Genomic DNA, 18,003 nt, shown 5'->3' with positions numbered 1-18,003 from the left:
TTCCAGGTGATTGAGATCGTACTAAATAACATAATTTTATGTCCAGCTTTCTTTCTTGGTGTCATAGCATTCTCTTTTTCTTTTTTCCTTTTGATTTTTATTTTGGAGAGGTTTTTGCTATAGGGTGCATGCGCTTGCCAGAAAGACAGACAGAAATCACCCCCCAAGGGGGATGACCGTGCCACAATCCCTTCTCCTCCATTCTCCTCTCGGGATCTTGGGCACACACACACATGCACCCAGCGTGAGTTTAAGCCACTGGGTCTGAAACTCAAACTGCAGTCGGCTCCATGGGAGTCCAGTGACATAGCCATTATGCCAACTGCTGGTCCCATAGCATTCTCTGTTGTCATTACATTTGTCCAAAAATTGTATTCTCATGGCTTCTTCCCCTTAGCCTTTTTTTGGGGGGGTTGTGGTGGTCAGAGAATACATACACTTGCCAGAGAGAGATAGAGACGGTGAGGAAGAGAGGGAAAAACAAAGCACCCCTTAATGGGACGTGTTCACACTGCAATCTTTTCTCCATGTCTCCATCCTGGCAGGATTTGGGGCATGCACATGTGCCCAGCATGTTTCTTAAGCCACCAGAATCAGGATTTGAACCACATTTGGCCTTGTGGGATCCAGCGCCCTAAACCACCAGGGCATGGGGCCAGCCCTCATGAACTTTTTGAAGCCCGCATGTTGCATGTGGCTGGGAGTCCTGAGGGCTTGAGAGCCCTGAGTGCTTGCTGGACTGAAGTGATTACTCTCTTCAGCTGTTCCTTCTTGCTGGTACTGGCATGACATCGCTGCTTCTAATTTTATGATTAATTCTAGTTATTAAAGTGGAATCTCAGCATGGCTCAGGACGACTTCTGTGAAATTAAATCCATGAACTTTGTGACAAACCTTCAAAAAACCCTTCCATTATTTCTGGGTTTGTAATCGCCTACCCCAGGCTGGCTCTGTGATCTGGTGGTAAAGGCAGTCAGATCCTACATGGCTGACCCGTGATTCAAGTCTCAGACCTGGTGGCTTGAGACAGACACTGGCCACATGTGTGTGCATGCCCCAAATCCTGACAGGAAGGGATTGTGGCGTGACCAGTCCCCATTGTGGGGGGTGGGGAGATGCTTTCTCTCTTTCCTGCCCTCAGTCTCTGTTCCTCTCTGGTGAGCACATGTACCCTCTGGCAGAAGTTTACAAGGAAAAATGGTCTGTGTCCATCTGCCTCTGCATCAGTAAAGCTCGTGCTGGAGTTAATCGTTCATAGAAGAGCTCTCACTGGTGAAGCGCCTACTCTGTGTCATGCGCTGTTACCTCCCATCCTTCAATTGACCCCGGACAGCCTTTCTATTTCCCACTTTATAGAAGAGTTAATTGAGGCCAAAAAGGTTAAGTGAGAGCTGGAATCTGACCCCTGCCTCCCCGTCTCCTGGCTGCCACCCCTGTCTGTGTGGCTCTTTCTCCCCCATCACACTGCCTCTGAGCAAAAAATTACTGGAAATTATTCATTTTCTCTTTTTTAAAATTTATTTATTTATTTATTTTTGGAGAGGTTTTTGCTATGGGGCATGTGCACTTGCCAGCCAGTCAGAGAGAGACAGACAGAAAGCGAGAAATCACTCCCCAAGGGGGGATGGCCATGCCGCAATCCCTTCTCCTCCATTCTTCTCTCGGGATCTTGAGCACGCACGCACACGCGCCCGGTGTGAGTTTAAGTCACCAGGTCTGGGACTCGATTGTCCATGGTTGACTACATGGGAGTCCAGTGACATAGCCATTATGCTAACTGCTGGTCCTGAAATTATTCATTTTCTAAAGTAAATTGTTATCATCACTTGATGCAAGATTTCCTACACAGACTTCTTTTGACCGTATTAAAGTAATGAAGCTGAAAAAAGGAGAAATGTAAAATTATAGATTAGATAATGCCACCTAACAAGGACTATACAAAAACAGAGATACAAATAGCCTAGGGGTCCTGATGTAAGTTCAAAAGACAAGCCCACAGAGGTCAGAATGGTGTCTAGCAGAAAGCAACTTGCCGTAGTCTGTTATTGCATTACTAACAGGAATACCTGAGATTGGGTGACACCCCCACCCCCCAGGTTTTTGGCATCGGATATGTGCATTCACAGGAGAGATACAGAAACAGAGAGAGAAAATGAGAAGTCACTCTCCAGGGGGGGTGGCCACACTGTAATCCCTTCACCTCCATTCTCCTCTTATAGTTTTTTGGCATACATGTACACATGCCCAGTGCGATTTTCAAGCCGCCGGGTCTGAGGTTTGAAATGTGGTTGGTCATATGGGAGTCTCTAAGCCACTTAGCCACCCAAGACTGGGTGATTATTTAAAAAGAAATGTAGGTTTACTTCATGGTTTGGAGGCTCAGGGTCCAACTCCGTGGGGCTACAGCAGGGCAGAGGACAGGATCTTTAGTTGAGTGGGGTCTGCATCCATGTGGCCTCTGCCTGCCTCATTTCCTCTATATACACGCCAGGAGGCAGTCATGGGGGCCTCTCCCTACTCCCATCACTGATTCCTTACCAGCCCCCCATTTACCCCACATAATCAGATTAAGTTTTCACCCACTGAATTCCATCACAGTGGCTGAACACATGAATCTTTGGGGGACATATTCAGCCTCTAGCAGCAAGACAGATCTTGTCCCCATCCTCTCAGTGCCTGGCCTACACACTATTGTCATAGGAAATAGAACCTTTGGTGGTCCAAAGAAAACTTTCTGTTTACTTATTTATTTATTAAGAGAGAGTTTTGCTATAGAGCGCATGCACTCACCAGAGAGACAGAGAGACAGAAAATGAGAAATCAACCCCCGGGGGGCAGGCCAGACTGCAATCCCTTCTCTCCCATTCTCCTCTCAGGATTTTGGGCATGCATGTACACGTCCCTTACATGAGTTTTAAGTCACCAGATCAGGGACTCGAACTGTGGTCGATCGACTACATGGTAGTCCAGTGATGTAACCATTAATGCAAGCTGGTCCCCAAATCATCCTGTTTAAAAACATCCCTGGAGTGTGGACAAGTGTGTGTGAATCCACTGCACCAGGTTGGAAGGTTTGCCCAAGAAGAGTTGAATATTCTGGCTCTCAGTTATTCTCTCATGAGTCTCAAAGTCCCCCCTCTCTCCAAGACTTGCCTCAAGGGCTACACAGTGGGGTTTCTGGGTTCGTGGACAGGAAGGTTGAACTGGACTTCACACCTCCTCCTCTGCCCTGCAGTGTTTCCGGATCCAGGGCCAGGACCCCCAAGACCGGGTGAAGTGGTCGGAGGCACAGTTCTCGTGTGAACAGCAAGAGGCCCAGCTGGTCACTGTGGCGAACCCCTTAGAGCAAGGTCGGGCCAGCCCGTGGGAAGATACAGCCCTCAGATACAGTCCCCCCAGTGGCTAGAATAGAGAGAAACAGGGAGCTTCCTGCCACTCACAACTCTCTCCCGGGGACTGCAGCATTCATCACGGCCAGCCTGCCCAATGTGACCTTTGACCTTTGGATCGGCCTCCACGCCTCACCGAGGGCCTTCCAGTGGGTGGAGCAGGAGCCTCTGTTGTACACCAACTGGGCACCGGGGGAGCCCTCTGGCCCTAGCCCTGCTCCCAGCAGCAACAAACTGGTGAGGATGCCCCTCCACCCTCTTCCCACCCCACTGCCCTAACCTGCCTGGCTGTCTTTGCCCCCAGGCCTCCCCTCTCCCAACCTCTGTGCATGCGGGGATGGCTGCTAAGGCTCCCCTGAGCAGTTCCTTGCCCCCAGACCAGCTGTGCGGTGGTCCTGCACAGCCCCTCAGCCCACTTCACTGGCCGCTGGGATGATCGGAGCTGCACGGACGAGACACATGGCTTCATCTGCCAGAAGGGCACTGGTATGTGTCACCGTGAACCCAGGAACCCCAGCCGGGCCCCACCCCTGGGCTGGCTGCTGAGGGCTGTGCCAAGAAGAGTGAAACACAGTCCCTGACCTCAGGGCTTCTGCAGTCCCCCCCAGAGTCATGTGTCTGCCTGGGCACAGATGGGCAACGGGCGAGGCATCAGTAAGAAGGCCAGGCAGTGACACCGAGAGGTCTCAGGGAAGGTTTGCGGTGTGGGGGCTGACCCAGGAGGGCTAGATGCTGGGCTCTGTGCAGTGCTGATGTGAGTGGAGTTGGGGACGCTGAGGTTCTGTGTCTAAGGCACCTTCAGCTTATGCATGCGTCACTCTGCCCTGGGTCCCTCGAGTAGGATTTGGCCCAGGCCTGCCTGACTTCCTCTGTTTGTGGCAACCACATATTAGTCTGTGCAAGCGCTATGCCCACTGGAGACCTGGTCTTTACTGACGTCTGGGAATGGGGTGAGGGAGGCAGAGCCTGGCCTGAGCCCTGCCCCCTTTTCTGTAGACCCCTCCCTGAGCCCACCCCCTGCCCTGGGCACCGAGCTCTCCTACCTCAATGGCACCTTCCGACTGCTGCAGAAGCCGCTGCGCTGGCATGACGCCCTCCTGCTCTGCGAGAGCCACAATGCTAGCCTGGCACACGTGCCCAACCCCTACACCCAGGCCTTTCTCACACAGGCCGCCTGGAGGCTGCACACGCCGCTCTGGATCGGGCTGGCCAGTGAAGAGGTGGGCTTCCAGTGCTCTTGCTCCAGCCCCATCCCACCACTGCCTTCATCTCCCTCCCTGTCCCTTCTTCTCCTCCCACCTTATCTGCCCCCTCATCCTGACTGGTCTCCCCAACTCCTCTGGTGCCCAGGGCTCCTGGAGGTACTCCTGGGTCTCAGAGGAGCCTCTGAGCTACGTGGGCTGGCAGGATGAGGAGCCCCGGCAGCTGGGGGGCTGCGTCTATGTGGATGTGGATGGGGCCTGGCGCACTACCAGCTGCGACACCAAGCTGCAGGGGGCTGTGTGTGGAGTTAACCGTGGTGAGTGCCTACCAGCTGGTGTCAGAGCGTGGACAGGGTGTTGGTGGTCCTGAGGAGGGTGCTGGGTCACTTCCTCACTCCTGCACCCCCACAGGAACCCCTTCTCCTCGAAAAATAAGCTACCATGGCAGCTGTCCCCAGGGGCTGGCCGACTCAGCTTGGATTCCCTTTCGGGAGCACTGCTACTCCTTCCACATGGAGCTGCTGCTGGGCCACAAGGAGGCACTGCAGCACTGCCAGAGAGGTAGGTGGGGCCAGGCCACCTCCTCCTGGACACACCCCCCATATGCAGTCCCTGTGCTACACTGTACCCGAAGACAGCCTCTGGCAAAAACCCTGTCTGTTCTCAGACACAGAGGCCGTGTGTGACGTGATGTGTATATACCCCAGTGTGTGCACGAGTATAAGTGTGCACAAACACATGCACACATATGCACGAGCATAAGCGTGTACAAACACACGTGCACAAACATACACATGCACTCCACACTGTCCTCTACTCGAGGAGGGCTGCTGGACCGGGGAGCTTTGCCTCCCCAGAGAGGCCCGTCTGCCCTGACATGGACCCTCCTGTGTCCAGTGGGTGGGACAGTCCTGTCCATCCTGGATGAGATGGAGAACGTGTTTGTCTGGGAGCACCTGCAGAGCTCTGAGGACCAAAGTCGGGGAGCCTGGCTGGGCATGAACTTCAACCCCAAAGGTGGGTACCCTGTGTGGAGTGGGGAGGGTCAGGGTGCAGGCTGGAGGAGAGGCGCTTGGATGGGGAGGGGGTGGGGAGGGAGAACTGGCTCTGGAACAGCCCTGCTCCCACCCAGCTGCTGCTCTGCCTCGTCTCCCCTCCCTCACACCCCTCAGTGTCTTCTCTGCCGTAGGGGGCACCCTGGTCTGGCAGGACAACACCGCCGTGAACTACTCCAACTGGGCCCCCCCCGGCCTGGGCCCCAGCATGCTGAGCCACAACAGCTGCTACTGGATCCAGAGCCACAGCGGGCTGTGGCGCCCCGGCGCCTGCACCAACGTCACCATGGGCGTCGTCTGCAAGCTCCCTCGCGGTGAGTGCCCTGCCAGGCTTGCGCCCAGCTTCCTGCACCCCAGGCAGCTGGTCCCAGGGTGGGGCCGGGAGCTGCTTGTAATCGGCAGGGACCACAGTGGATGGGAAGGCATGAAAGTACCACACCCAGCAGCCAGGGCCCTCCTGAGTTTAGTCTGCAGGAAGAACTGGCCCTGGTTTGCCGCCAAACTAGTAGTCAGCAAAACCCTGTTGCTGTGTAGCAGTCAAGGGCACGGACGGGGTTCGAGCCCTGGCCACATCAATTATTAACTCTGTGTCCTGGGCAGGTTTCTTAAACTCTGGCCTCGGTATCCTCATATGTAAAACGGGAGTTACAGTGAAGTCAAGTGTGTCTCGGGGAGTGCTTTAGATGGGGTTGCTTATACCATTTTATTGTCACCACCATTGCTCTTAACTGGCCCCATCCCTCTTGCCCGCAGCTGAGCAGAGCAGCTTCTCCCCATCAGGTGAGTTGAAGTGGGGCTGAGATGAGCCCTGCCCTTCCCCTCCCCTCACTCTGGGTGGGCAGGTGGGCAGGGCACAGGCCTAACACGCCCCTGCCACAGCAGCGCTCCCGGAGAACCCAGCGGCCTTGGTGGTGGTGCTGATGGCGGTGCTGCTGCTCCTAGCCCTGCTGACCGCAGCCCTCATCCTCTACCGGCGGCGACAGAACGCCGAGCGAGGGGCTTTCGAGGGCGCCCGCTACAGCCGCACCAGCAGCTCCGGCCCCGGCGAGACCACCGAGAAGAACATCCTGGTGTCCGACATGGAAATGAATGAGCAGCAAGACTAGAGCCAAGGGCGTAGGCAGGGCGGGGGCAGGAGGGTTGGGGAGGCCAGGCTCCCCCAGCCACCGGACCAGTTGGCCTACGGAGGGGTGGCTTTGGGAGTTGCGGCTGGCAGTGGGGCTTGTAGGGCCTGGGCTGGCAGGTCCCACCATCCCGGGAGGACTGGGTTCAGACCCAGCCAAGTGCAGCGTGGCGTTTCCCTTTCTGGGGGCCTGAGGTCTGTCACCTGGGCCTGTGCCCCCACTGTAACCAGAGGCAGGATGGGAGGGGGAACAGAGCCTCTCTGCCTCTTCCTCCCCACCCTCCATCTCAGGCCTGCTGACTGTACCCCAAGACCCTTTCCTACTGCAGAGCCTGAGCAGCCCCATGCCCTCGGGCAGCTCTCCTTTGCTTCCATTTCCCCATCTAGCAGCCTCAGCTCTGTGCCCACTTCCTTTTCCTATTTTCCCCTAACCCTTCCTTCTGAGCCAGAGCCTTGAGGCTTGGGGAGCCCTCTTGCTCTTGGTGGGAGTATAGCTGAGGGGTGGAGCATTGATCATTCCTGGGCCCACTGGGGTGGCCCTGGGCATGGCAGGAGGGCCCAGGTAGATCAGGCTGAGCACCAGGACACCAGCATGGTGTCTGCTGGGCTGGAGACAGGACTAGGAGAGACACCCCGACCTCCCATGGGGGAGCTGGGCTGGACTGGGGTGTCATCTCCTGCCAGTTGGGGGAGGGCTCTGTCCCTGAAAGAGTCCCCTGTGGGGACCAAAATAAATTCCCTGATGTCTCCAGCTCTTGGCTCTGGTTTGGCGAGAGAGGAGTAAGTTGCCAGAGTCCTGAGAGCCCAGACAAGCAGGAGCCCACACTCTGGTGGGGCCTTGGGGACAGTGCCGAGCTCCTGGAGGGCCCAGGGGGCAGGAGCTAACTCAGCGCCTTTCCAAAGGCCAAATCCCAGCCAGGAGGGGGTGCGGCTAGTCCTGGTGCCACAGCACGGGACAATGTGAACACAGACTCAAAGACATGGTCCCTTTTTCTAGTTCTTGATTTTTTAAAAAATGTGCCATGATTGTTTAAAAAAGAAAAAAGGAAAAAAGAAAAGCAAACAAATAAAACTCCTTTAAGAGGCTTGAGAGGGAAGTCCTGCCTGTCCATTGTGAGCCTGGCTCTCGTGTCCCTTTAGAGGTAAATGTCGTCTTTGAAGCTTCCATCACAGGTTCTTTCTGCCATTTTGCTTCTATCTCTGGCCCCTTGGGGACACTCTCCTGCCTGTCCCTTGCAGGCCTGCTCATCCTCCTCTCTGGATATATGGTGAGAACTCAGGAGCCAGGCCGCCTGCTGCCCAGCAGCTGCGTCAGCTCCAGCCGCTCAGCTGATCTTCCAGCGGACTGAGGCAGGAGGAGGGCCAGCCTCCAAGGGCGGAGCGAGGCCATCCATGCAAAGCACTAGAACAATGGTTTGGAGTTCGTGCAGTACGTGCTCCATAAATGCATGCTCCATAAATGCCAGCGTGACTGTCTCTTCTGGGCTGTGGCTCCCAGAGGGGTATTCGGGGTACTGGGCCAGCCCTGGCATGGGCTGCATCACTCTCCTTCCAAGGCAGCCCTTATGCCGGCCTGCTAGCTGCTCGAAAGTTCACATTGGTCCTTGGGGAGCTTGGGCTCCGAAAGCACCCCATCTCTCGTTCATTCTGTGGATGTTTGAGCTGGAGATAAAAAGCAGTGACAGAAAGAAGGCCCGGCCGACAGAGGACGCTTAACTGAGCCACTCCTGTGGGTCAGAGTTGCTTGGGGAGGGTCTCACCAGAGGGAGTGAGACCTGCTTGAGCCTGAAGGTGGGGAAGAGAGCAATGCAAATATCTGGGCCAGGGCCCAGAGGTGGGTGGGGTCCCTGGTGCTTTCAAGGACAATCGGGGAGACTAGGGTGGCTAGGGCAAGATGAACGAGAGCATGGAGGGGTGGGTCAGGAAGGCCAGGTTGCCCAAGGCCTTGGAGGCAGTGGTGGAGTGTGGATGGTAAGGATGGCGGGACTTCCGTGGGAATGGCTTTTCCAACTGGTCTTGTAACAAGATCGTCCTGACTAGGATGTGGGAAATGGACAATGGATGGGAAACGGGGAGTAAACACAGGAAGGACTGGGAGGAAGTTCTTGCAATAATTCGGACTTGAGAAGACGGCGAGCTGTTTGGATCACAGCAGCAGCTGTGATTGCGTTCAGGTGTGTGTGCGTGTGTGTGTGCCTCATTCACAATTTTCAAAAGAAGTTTCTCCTTTTCTGCATAGGCCGTGCAGTCATGTGGTTCAAAACCTAGACAATCTAAAAAGACATACGCTGAGCACTCTCACACCTGCCCCCTCCCCATCCAGCCCGCACCCTCCAGCCCTGTTCGTTTCCTGTGTTTCTTTCCAGCAGTTCTTCATAAAAACCCCAGCAAACGCAACCTGGATTTGTGAAGGGCTTGGGGGGGGGGGCATGCAAAGGCAGGGAGAGTCAGGAACTACTGCAGCACGAATGGGGCGCTATCTCCTGAGACCCGAGCCCTAGGGAGAGCTCGGGAGCTGCTTTCCTGGAGGACCTCCTTCAGCTGTCCCCTCTGGGCAGTCCCAGCAGTGGCAGGACCATAGAAGAGGCCTGGTCACTCGGGGGGTGGGTAAGCCCCCTTCCTATGAGAGGCACTTAATGATGAGCCCACTTCTCCCTCTCCAAAGTGGAAGTGATTCCCTCTCCAAACCCTTGGCAGTTAAGTGTCCTGCCATTGGCTGTGAGTCAAGGATCACTTGACCAGGCTGCTGGGAGCCACTCTGAGGCAGGAACGCCCTTGATGCCCTCTGACCCTAGGAGAGAAGGAAGGCAGAGGGTACAGGCAGGGTCACAGGCTCTTGGAGGTAGGAGGGGTGGCTGAGGGAATGAGGACCCAAGTGCCTGGTGCTTGGGGAACGACGCCTGGTGAGCATCTACTATCCTCACTTCTTTGCTTGCCTCGGGCGGCTGGTGTCTTCCCAGAGCTCTGCACCCACCTGCAAGTGTTTCCAACAGCTGCCAGGCACCTGGAGCTCCCCAGAGACCTTGTTCTAAGCCGCTGTGCTCCCGGAGGCATTTTAAAGGACGCTCTGCAGGAGCAGGAGGAAGACCCTGCACCCTGGCTGCTCGCCCACTGGCTGCAGACAGCCCTGGTTCTGCTAGACGACGTGGCAGAGCCTCTTTTCTTTCCACTCATTTCAATTCAATACACATTAAGCACCTCCGATACGTGCCAGGGTTTTTGCTGGACGGCAGATGCCCTGAGGCCCATCCTGGTGAGCCTGGGCAAAGGGCACCGTATACAGGCGCTGAGCCCAGCCTTCACCTGCAGGGTGACGCTGCCAGCCCCGGCCACCTGGGCACTCGATGACAGCTCAGTGAATCCATGAATGAATGGGAAGAGGAAGCATTCTCGCAACCTTTCCTGGTCGTGCCAGAGCTGGCCTCCTCCCAGGTGTCCTGGCAGAGCTGGCCTGGCCCAGTGGGCAGCGCCGTGAGGCAGCAGGGGCGAGGAGCCAGCCAGCCGCACCACATGGCCCTCTGGAACAGAGCTGCTTGAGCCCGGCCAAGCTGTCCCGAGCACCAGGGCTTGAGTCCATGCAGGCACAAGGTAAGGAGCTGCATTTTGAGGAGGAACCCCAAGGAAGGCAGGCAGGAAAGGGGAGGGAAGGGGAAAGGAGAGCAAGGAAATGAGGAGGGGCTGAGAAGGGGGACCAGGGTGAGATGAAAGTGCTCAGATGTTCAGGCCAGGCTTTTCTTTATCGTAGGGCCCAGGCTGCCAAGAGGCCCCAGGAAAAGGCTGATTTCAATCTTCACTCCCACCAGTATCAGCACCATTCGAGGGGTGGATTTCAGTCCTCCCTTGTCCAGGAAAGCAGGCTGGGTGCCAGGACCGGAGAAAGGAGGAGGGAGGCAGCAAGCAGGCGTTTCCTGCTGGGGCTGGACTTGCAGCTGGCATAGAGTTCAGAGTTCAAGGCCCAGGCTCCTGCAAGCCGATGGTAGAACATCAGTTACAGCCATCTCAGGGGAGTCCTGGTCAGTGAAGTTCTCCTTGTTCAGGGTCTTCACTTCTATATGCTGCTGAGTTCCGAGGTGCCAGGGAGTGTCCCGGGATTGCAGGGACCCTCTGACTGCAGGTCCCTGCTGGCTGGAGGGGAGATGCACTGCCTTCTGCGCCTCTCTCTGGGACTTAGGAAACCTGAGTGGTGTCTTTCCCCACACAGGAGATATGGGGGTTCAGGACGCTGCTGCAGAGAGACCATTCCTCCAGGGTAGTAAGAACGAAATAGTGAACATGGGTGGGTCCTGTTCCGCTTAACATGTAATAACTCAGTCCTCCCAACACAGCGTGAGTGGGTCCCCATTTTACAGAGGAGGAAACTAACAAAGGCATGAAGAACTCGCCAACTCTCCTCTGCTCTCCTGCACTATAAAGCACCGGGGTGGGCAACAAGGACCCAGGACCGGAGAGAGGCCATGTGATCTTGCAGCAGGCCTTGTGATTCCTTTGAAACTCTGAGTTTCAGATGCCTGTTCGAGATGTGAGGGCTAAGAATGACCCCTTTCCTTTTGTTCTGTGGCCTCCCTTCCCGAGGCAGTGGAGGAGGAGCCCTGAGTAGCCTGGGCTGGCGTAGGATCATGGCGTCTGGTGCATAGAAATGAGGTGGGAGCCAGGTTGACATATTAGACGCCGATCCTATCACAGAAAGTTACCACCAGCCTGCCTTGGTGCTCTTTGGTAGCTTCCTCTGTCCATGTATGGACTCTCAGCTCCCTGACCTGGCCTTGGGGACCCAAGGCTCCTGCCCAGCAACCGCATTGTAGGCAGCTGCTGCCACCACACACCACCCCTCTGCTTGTCTGGGCTCCTCCTTCTTTCAAGGCTTTTCCTCTCTTCCATGTGGTCCTGCTGCACCCTCCAGCCCCGGCGACTGCATACTTATCCTGGCAAGGATGCCCTCTCTCTCTGGCAGGGCCTTGGCGAACAGACTGACTCACACCCTATACCCTTGGGCACGTTTAAACCTCCCGGACGTTAGGTTTCCTCCTGTGTAACTTGGGGGGAGCATGTCTACCTCACAGGCTTACTGTGAGGATAAAAGATCAGTGGGGAATGCTTATGCCCAGTCCCAGCTCTCCAGGACTGCCCTGTACTACCTTGATTGGACTTCTCTGCGAAGTGGCAAATGTCCCATGGTCCTGGTAAGGTCTTGCATGCGTTTTTCTCATTGCCACACAACCTGGCAAGCAAGGCCTTTGCTGATGGTTGATAAACGAGGGTCACAGCGCCCATGCCTGAAGAGGTAAGGCTTGGAGAGTGCCCTGGTTCCACACGCTGTGCTATCTCTGAGGGTCTGGTAACATTACCCAGGTTTACCCTTTTCATCACTGCCTTTAAAAATTTTTTTTTATAATTTATTTTATTTTGAGAAAGAGAGAGAGAGACATCCCACCCACATGGGGCCTTTCTGTCACTAGCCAACCTCCAGTCTCAGTTGGCCTGGCCAGGGAGGTCCCAGGACTCGAATCTAAGACCTTTCCCATGTGGGTCCAGTTGCAGTACCACTGCGCCACCACTTGGCCCCCATCACTGCCTTTGAGTAGATGAGACTCAGTCCCTTTACAAGAGCCATGAGAATCCCAGGGCCAGCAGACCCCGGGCTGCTGTGATGCTAGATTGATGGTGCAGGTAGCCATCAGTTCTGCTGAGCGCCCCCAGACACCCCCACCCCTGCCCAAAACCTCGGAGGCATTCTTGGTTGTGTGGGGAAATCCCTGAATAGTCTGCAGAAAGAGCGCAGCTGTGAAAAGCCCACGACTTCCTGAGGTAACCCATGATGGTCTCAGGGTGGCCGCCCAAAACACAGCTACGTCTTACTAGGATTTCAGCTGCGAGCTGTTTACACGACCGCTTACAATTCCATTTAGCTCTCTACAAACAGCACTTTTTTTTTTTTTGGAAGGTTTTTCACTATAGGGCGCATGCGCTCGCCAGACAGACAGAGACATAGAGACAGAAAGCGAGAAATCACCCCCCAGGGAGGATGGTCACGCCACAATCCCTTCTCCTCCATTCTCCTCTCGGGATCTTGGGCACGCACGCACACACGCCCAGCGTGTTTTAAGCCACCGGCTCCGGGACGCAAACCGCGGTCTACTATGTGGGAGTCCAGCGACATAGCCATTACGCTAACTGCTGGTTCCCCAAACAGCACATTTTTAAACAGGCCTTGTCAGTCCAGTGCGCTGCTGCATGTTCCACTGGCTGGGGCCACCTGGGAGACTGGGTACAATTCTCAGCCCTTCCTAAATGACCTGGCACGGTGGCGTGGGCCTGTAACCCCAGCTGCTCAGGAGGTTGAATGAGGGCGATTGTGACATGATCTAAAAACTAAAACTAAAGATAGTTCGCGCGCACACACACAAGTCAAGGCCTATTTTCTCATGGAGCTTGGGGTTCCATCTACAAATGGAACAACTTGAGGTTTTAAGAATTTTACTTAGCTCATGGAGGTACTTCCAACTTGAATGGCTCGTGTAGGCTCTATTAACCGAGATCTTTGGTCTCGAGGCTGGGCAGCCCTGTTGAACCTACTTGTTTCTAACAGTTGAGTGGTTTTAACTGTGGAATGTTAAACTGGGCCAAGATTTCAGGGTAATTCTAGCCTTCCTAAAACCTATGGGCACCATAATTCATCTCAGGGGCTCTCCTTCGTAGCAAAATCGTATCCTTCGAGCCCCCCGCCCCTGCCCCAGGAGAGAGAAGGGCCTGGGAAGCAGGCTCCTCCTTTTCGAGCAACGTGGGTCTTGAAAGGAGGAGGGAGAAGCCCCTCCCTCTCTTCATTTTGCCCGTCTCTTTTCCTTCCTCCGCTCTCTGACCCTCTTTCTCTTCCTTCCTCCACTTTTTTTTTTTTTTAGAATATTTCCGGAGGCACAACTTACAATTATGCCACTGAGTTCACGTGCAGTTCAATGAGCTTTAGCAAATTTATTCAGTTGTGTAAACATTCATAAGGACCAACTTTATAACACCTTCGGCACCCCCCAAATTCCCCTGGAGCTTATTTGCAGCCAATCCCTGCTCCTTTCCCAGCTCCCAGCAACCACTGATCTGCCGTTCCTACAGTTTTGCCTTTTTTAGAAATTGCCTATAAATGGAATCCTATGATATGTAGTCTTTTGTGTCTGGCTTCTTTCACTTAGCATGGCGTTTTGGCATGTAGCGTGGTTCGTCCCTACATCTTTCATAATTTTTTCACTTATTGATTCTTCCTCTCTCTCTCTCAACTCCCCCCTCCCCAATTTTCTCACTAACCTTCTCTGACCTTTCTTCACCCCAAGTCCCGTTTTGGTCTTTGGGCCTTGTAATGATGAGAGAAAGATGATGTCTCCACACCAAATAGGTCCCAAGTGGGTGCTGACGGGGGCAGTCACCATCTGGCCTGTCCCAGCCCATGGTGGGGGACATGATGTGTCATCCCCAGGGGAGGGAGGGGACAAGGACAGGTGTAGGTGAGAGGGAGCTATGAGCTGTGCTTCCCTCTCCCTTGACCTTGAGACGCTCAGCCTTTGACCAGCGAGACTGAAATAAATGCCCAACAAATCTGGGAGAATAAAGTTGGTTTACTGAACGCATGGCTCCATTGCACTCAGGGTGGAAGGAAGCCTGGATGGGTACCCTCAGCAGTGGGAACCCAGGCTGCTGGGCCCACAGGGCTGCTGAGCTCTCTTGGGCTTCTTGGCTGAGGGGCAGAACTGGGGCGATCTGCAGCCCCAGGCTGATCTGGGATGAGACTGGTGGCTGCTGCCGCCGAAGATAGGCCAGATCCCAAAACGAGAGTGGTGCGAGGTGAAATGTCACTGCAAACTGGTTTCGGTGTCAGTATGAGGAGAAGGAAGGGAGCGCACGGGGACACAGAGGGTGGCTGGGTAGAGAGGTCTCTGCTGGGCTCCGGACTCTTCTCCCTCACTAGCCGACCTGGCTTGGAGAGATGCTGCTTCCATTTCCATCTCCCGCCTCGGAATCTGGAAAGCAAGGAGGTCTCTGAGGCCCTGGAGCCACAGCAGATTGTGCATCTGTCATGGAGGGGCGTTGCGGCTGCTCTTCTCCCTCCCAGCCCAGCGGCCAGCCGCACACGGGGCTACAGTGCCTGGGACAGTGTGGGGAAACGGAGACCTGCAGTGTGGGCCTGGCGAAGTCCCAGGCTGCCCCCCTGGGGTTCCAGGCAGACCAGGGCCGCTGGACCGTGTGCCCCTAACAGAGGCCCCTCAGCGTCCCCACACCCGCTGCAGCACCTGTTTGCTGAGCACTGGAGGAGCCTGTGCTTCCTCCCAGGATCATTCCCCCACAGAAATCCTCACTTCCTAACTCGGCCTGCAGGGAGCGGGAGAGAGCAGAGAGGCAGTGGGGCCACAGTGGAGGAGGTGGAGAGTGGGGGCTTTATTTTTTGGGCCCAGGCTTGTTCTCAATATATTGCTTTTCCCGTTGGCCTGTGAGAGCACTCCCCAGCTGTTTAGAAACAGCTTCTGACCATGGAAAGAGGGCAGGGAGCAGGGGTAGCTGACATCCCCCTGCCTGGATCTTCGCAGCTTGACCTTTGACATGAGGCTTCGCCTGTCCTATGCTCTCGGGCAGCAGCTCCTGCCGCTGAGTTTGAGTAGAGAAGGTGTGCTCTGGCCCAGCCTTGGCCGTGGGCCCCATGCCTGTCCCTGCTCCTGCCCTTACCTGGATGGGTATCTGCAGGTGGTATTGTTCCCCTCCCTTGGTCTTGTTTGTGCCAGCTGGGAAGCAACTGTCAGGGCAGGCAGGGCGGCTGGGTCACAGAGTGTACGACAATTGTCAAACCCAGAGACTCTCCCCAGCTGCCTGAACCTTGGGGCCACTTGTGGCACCTCTGTGGGGCTTTGGTTCCCAGGCACAGAGGACAAGGTGCCCTGCAAACAGGCTGGCATGGGCACAACAGAGCCACGAAGAGACTGGCACCTCTCTGTTCTGTGCCACCTGGCGTCCCCTGATGTCTCGCTGTGTCTCACCCTGTTTACCTGAACCAGGTGAGGGCAGCAGGTCACAGCTGTGACTCAGCTCTGGCAACCCTCATTGGCCAAGTGCTGCCAAACAGGTGAGTCACGCCAGGGCTCGGGACAAAGATGACTGCGGCCTGGTGTGTGTGTGTGTGTGTGTGTGTGTGTAGCTGGGGGCTGGGGCATGTGGAGCCGGATGCTCCCGTGTCCATAACGGCTCTGGCGGGAAGCCAGGCAAGGGCTGCCACTGGCCAGGTGGGCCCTGTGCTGGGCGCTCCTCTGCCTCCGCCCTGTCAGCCCCGGGTGCGCAGGGCTCCGGGCCCTTCCAGGGGAGACCGTGTGCCCCTAACAGAGGGGACCCGCAGGGGTGGTGGCGCCTGACCCAGAGCTGGTCCTTGCTCCCTGAAGAGGGGTGGCCAAGGACTGGTGGGTCTCTGCTGGTGGGACCACATGCCTCGTAGCAACCCCGAGGGCAGCAGGGTCCTCTCCAGGGAGACTCCCACCTCGGGGACGCAGTTCGACCCTCCAGAGACGAAGGTGTCCCCCGGGGTCCGGGCTCGGAGATTAGAGCGACCCTCCGCATCCCTAAGCGCAGGTCCCCGGACGAGGAGAAGATTCCGTGCTGCTCCGCGTCTGCCCGGGCGGCAGTGCGACAACGGCGGCACTGGGCACCAGGGGTCGCCCCTGCCCATCCGAACCCAGCCGGGCGCGCCAGCCCGGCAGCTCTCCCCGAACCGCGGAGAGTCGCCCGCCGGCGCCTCCAGGGCGCGGTTGGGGACCTTGCCCGGGGTCCTCCTCACCCGAGTCGGGGCGGACGGGCGAAGCGCGAGGACGCAGCTGCCTGTCACGCCCTTTCCGGAGCAGGACGTTGTCGCCAAGGCCAAGCTCAGGACCCGCGAGGAGGGTCGCTGCGCCGAGCGTCTCCCGGGGGGCGCCGTGGGGACCGCGACACAAAGGTCTTTTAAGTCCTCGCTGCGCCCTGCCCCGCCGCGGGAGGCAGGGGAGAGGTCGGCCGCCCAGGCGATGAGGCCGGGGTCTGCGGGCGGCCCCCGAAGCATCCCCCGAGGCCTTGCGAGGGCACGAGGGGGCGCTAGGTCCCCGGCGGGCGCGGCTGGACACCGCGGTGGTGCCCAGGACTGGCACCTCGCGGGTTCCTTTTGTGAACGGAAGGAAGGGCCCGCCCGGGGTCTCTGAAAATGGTCAGCCCGGCTTCGCAGGACTGCGTGCCCTGATAACAGATGGGCATCTCCAGGCCAGTAATCCTGGCCACACCCTGTGGGGTTCTGAGCTGGGTCAACACCTCTTCCAGGCAGGTCTTCTGGCACCCCCCATCCCACCCCACCCCCCGCCAAAGAAAAAAAAAAACAAAATCCCACCGCATCAGGATCGCCAGGGGCGGCGAGTGAAAAAGATTCCAGGGCTTCACGCCGTCCCTGCAAGGGATCTCTGCCAGTGAATTCCCAGGTGTCTGATGGCCCCGCCAGTGTAGGAGCCGCTGTGCTAAACCTCCCGGGCAGGGAGTTCGTAACCTCTAAGGACCAGTGCCCCGCCCCTCACAGTGTTTATTCTCCCCGCTGACTTCAAGCCCTCTGGCGTTACTTGCGCGTATTTTTTCCAGTGAGGTTCTCTTTGGAATAGTCAGGAGCAGGGAGCCTGTCCTCCCACCTGTCTCCTGGAGGGACCTTTCCCAGGAGACCTGTTTGCCCCACCTGCTTGGGCCTACAGTGAGAAAAATCTAGGGAGGCCCCCAGTTGGTAAAGACAAGGGGTTCTTTCAGGTGATAACCAAACAGCCCCCCCAGACTTGAGAAGGAAGCTCCCAAAGGATCCTGGCAGTAAAATACCCCAAAAGCTCCTGAAGTGCCAGGCGCTGGGGAATCCCAGCAAGAAAAGGGCAAGCGTATCTGAAACCTGCGATCCCCCCTGCCCCTTTGGTGGCCTTCTCCTCGCGGGATGAATTCAAGTTCTTATCTGCTCTGCACTCGTGCTTGGGCTGTCTTCCTGATTCGCTGCAGTTAGACTTCCCAAGCTCTGCGGGGTTAGTTTTTCCTCTGGGTGGTGGTCATTACTTCCTTCCACAGCACTGGGTTCAACAGAAAAAGAGTCACAGCGAACACCCTCAGAATGGCAGGACTGACCTTCAAACCTACTTTCGTTTTCCTCCGGTCTGGGTTGTGGGTAGTTTCTTGACAACTATGAAAAAGAAGACAATGAGAAATGAATTGTTTTTCTAATG

At 56.3% G+C, this 18,003-nt stretch overlaps 2 protein-coding genes across 10 annotated transcripts in view; one reads left to right on the top strand and one right to left on the bottom strand.

Moving 5' to 3' along the window:
• The window catches only part of MRC2 (mannose receptor C-type 2), a 46,692-nt gene extending 38,806 nt beyond the window's left edge, over positions 1–7,886 (top strand). Inside the window, exons 26-35 of the mRNA XM_027771140.1 lie at positions 3,236–3,350; positions 3,463–3,626; positions 3,767–3,875; positions 4,386–4,609; positions 4,740–4,908; positions 5,003–5,152; positions 5,489–5,608; positions 5,781–5,960; positions 6,400–6,426; positions 6,526–7,886. Of these exons, the coding sequence (XP_027626941.1) occupies positions 3,236–3,350; positions 3,463–3,626; positions 3,767–3,875; positions 4,386–4,609; positions 4,740–4,908; positions 5,003–5,152; positions 5,489–5,608; positions 5,781–5,960; positions 6,400–6,426; positions 6,526–6,752 (1,485 nt within the window). The 3' untranslated portion in view covers positions 6,753–7,886. The remainder of the gene's footprint in view (positions 1–3,235; positions 3,351–3,462; positions 3,627–3,766; positions 3,876–4,385; positions 4,610–4,739; positions 4,909–5,002; positions 5,153–5,488; positions 5,609–5,780; positions 5,961–6,399; positions 6,427–6,525) is intronic.
• Positions 7,887–14,352: 6,466 nt separating this feature from the next.
• Positions 14,353–18,003, bottom strand: part of MARCHF10 (membrane associated ring-CH-type finger 10) — a 104,514-nt gene continuing 100,863 nt past the window's right edge. For 7 of the 9 annotated variants that reach the window (XM_006146820.1, XM_006146822.1, XM_006146819.1 and 4 more), the window contains 3 exons: positions 17,906–17,960; positions 15,473–15,539; positions 14,353–14,772 (listed from right to left, as the gene is read on the bottom strand). In XM_006146820.1, coding sequence (XP_006146882.1) covers positions 14,397–14,772; positions 15,473–15,539; positions 17,906–17,960 — 498 coding nt within the window. In that variant the 3' untranslated portion in view covers positions 14,353–14,396. The remainder of the gene's footprint in view (positions 14,773–15,472; positions 15,540–17,905; positions 17,961–18,003) is intronic. The other 2 variants (XM_006146826.3, XM_006146825.3) reach the window with 1 other exon arrangement.

The sequence above is a fragment of the Tupaia chinensis genome, unplaced genomic scaffold (genome assembly GCF_000334495.1).
Source record: "Tupaia chinensis unplaced genomic scaffold, TupChi_1.0 Scaffold000187_1, whole genome shotgun sequence".
NCBI lineage: Eukaryota > Metazoa > Chordata > Mammalia > Scandentia > Tupaiidae > Tupaia > Tupaia belangeri.
The sequence above is the reverse complement of the archived record's forward strand: the minus strand, read 5'-3'. Positions and strand labels throughout refer to the sequence as shown.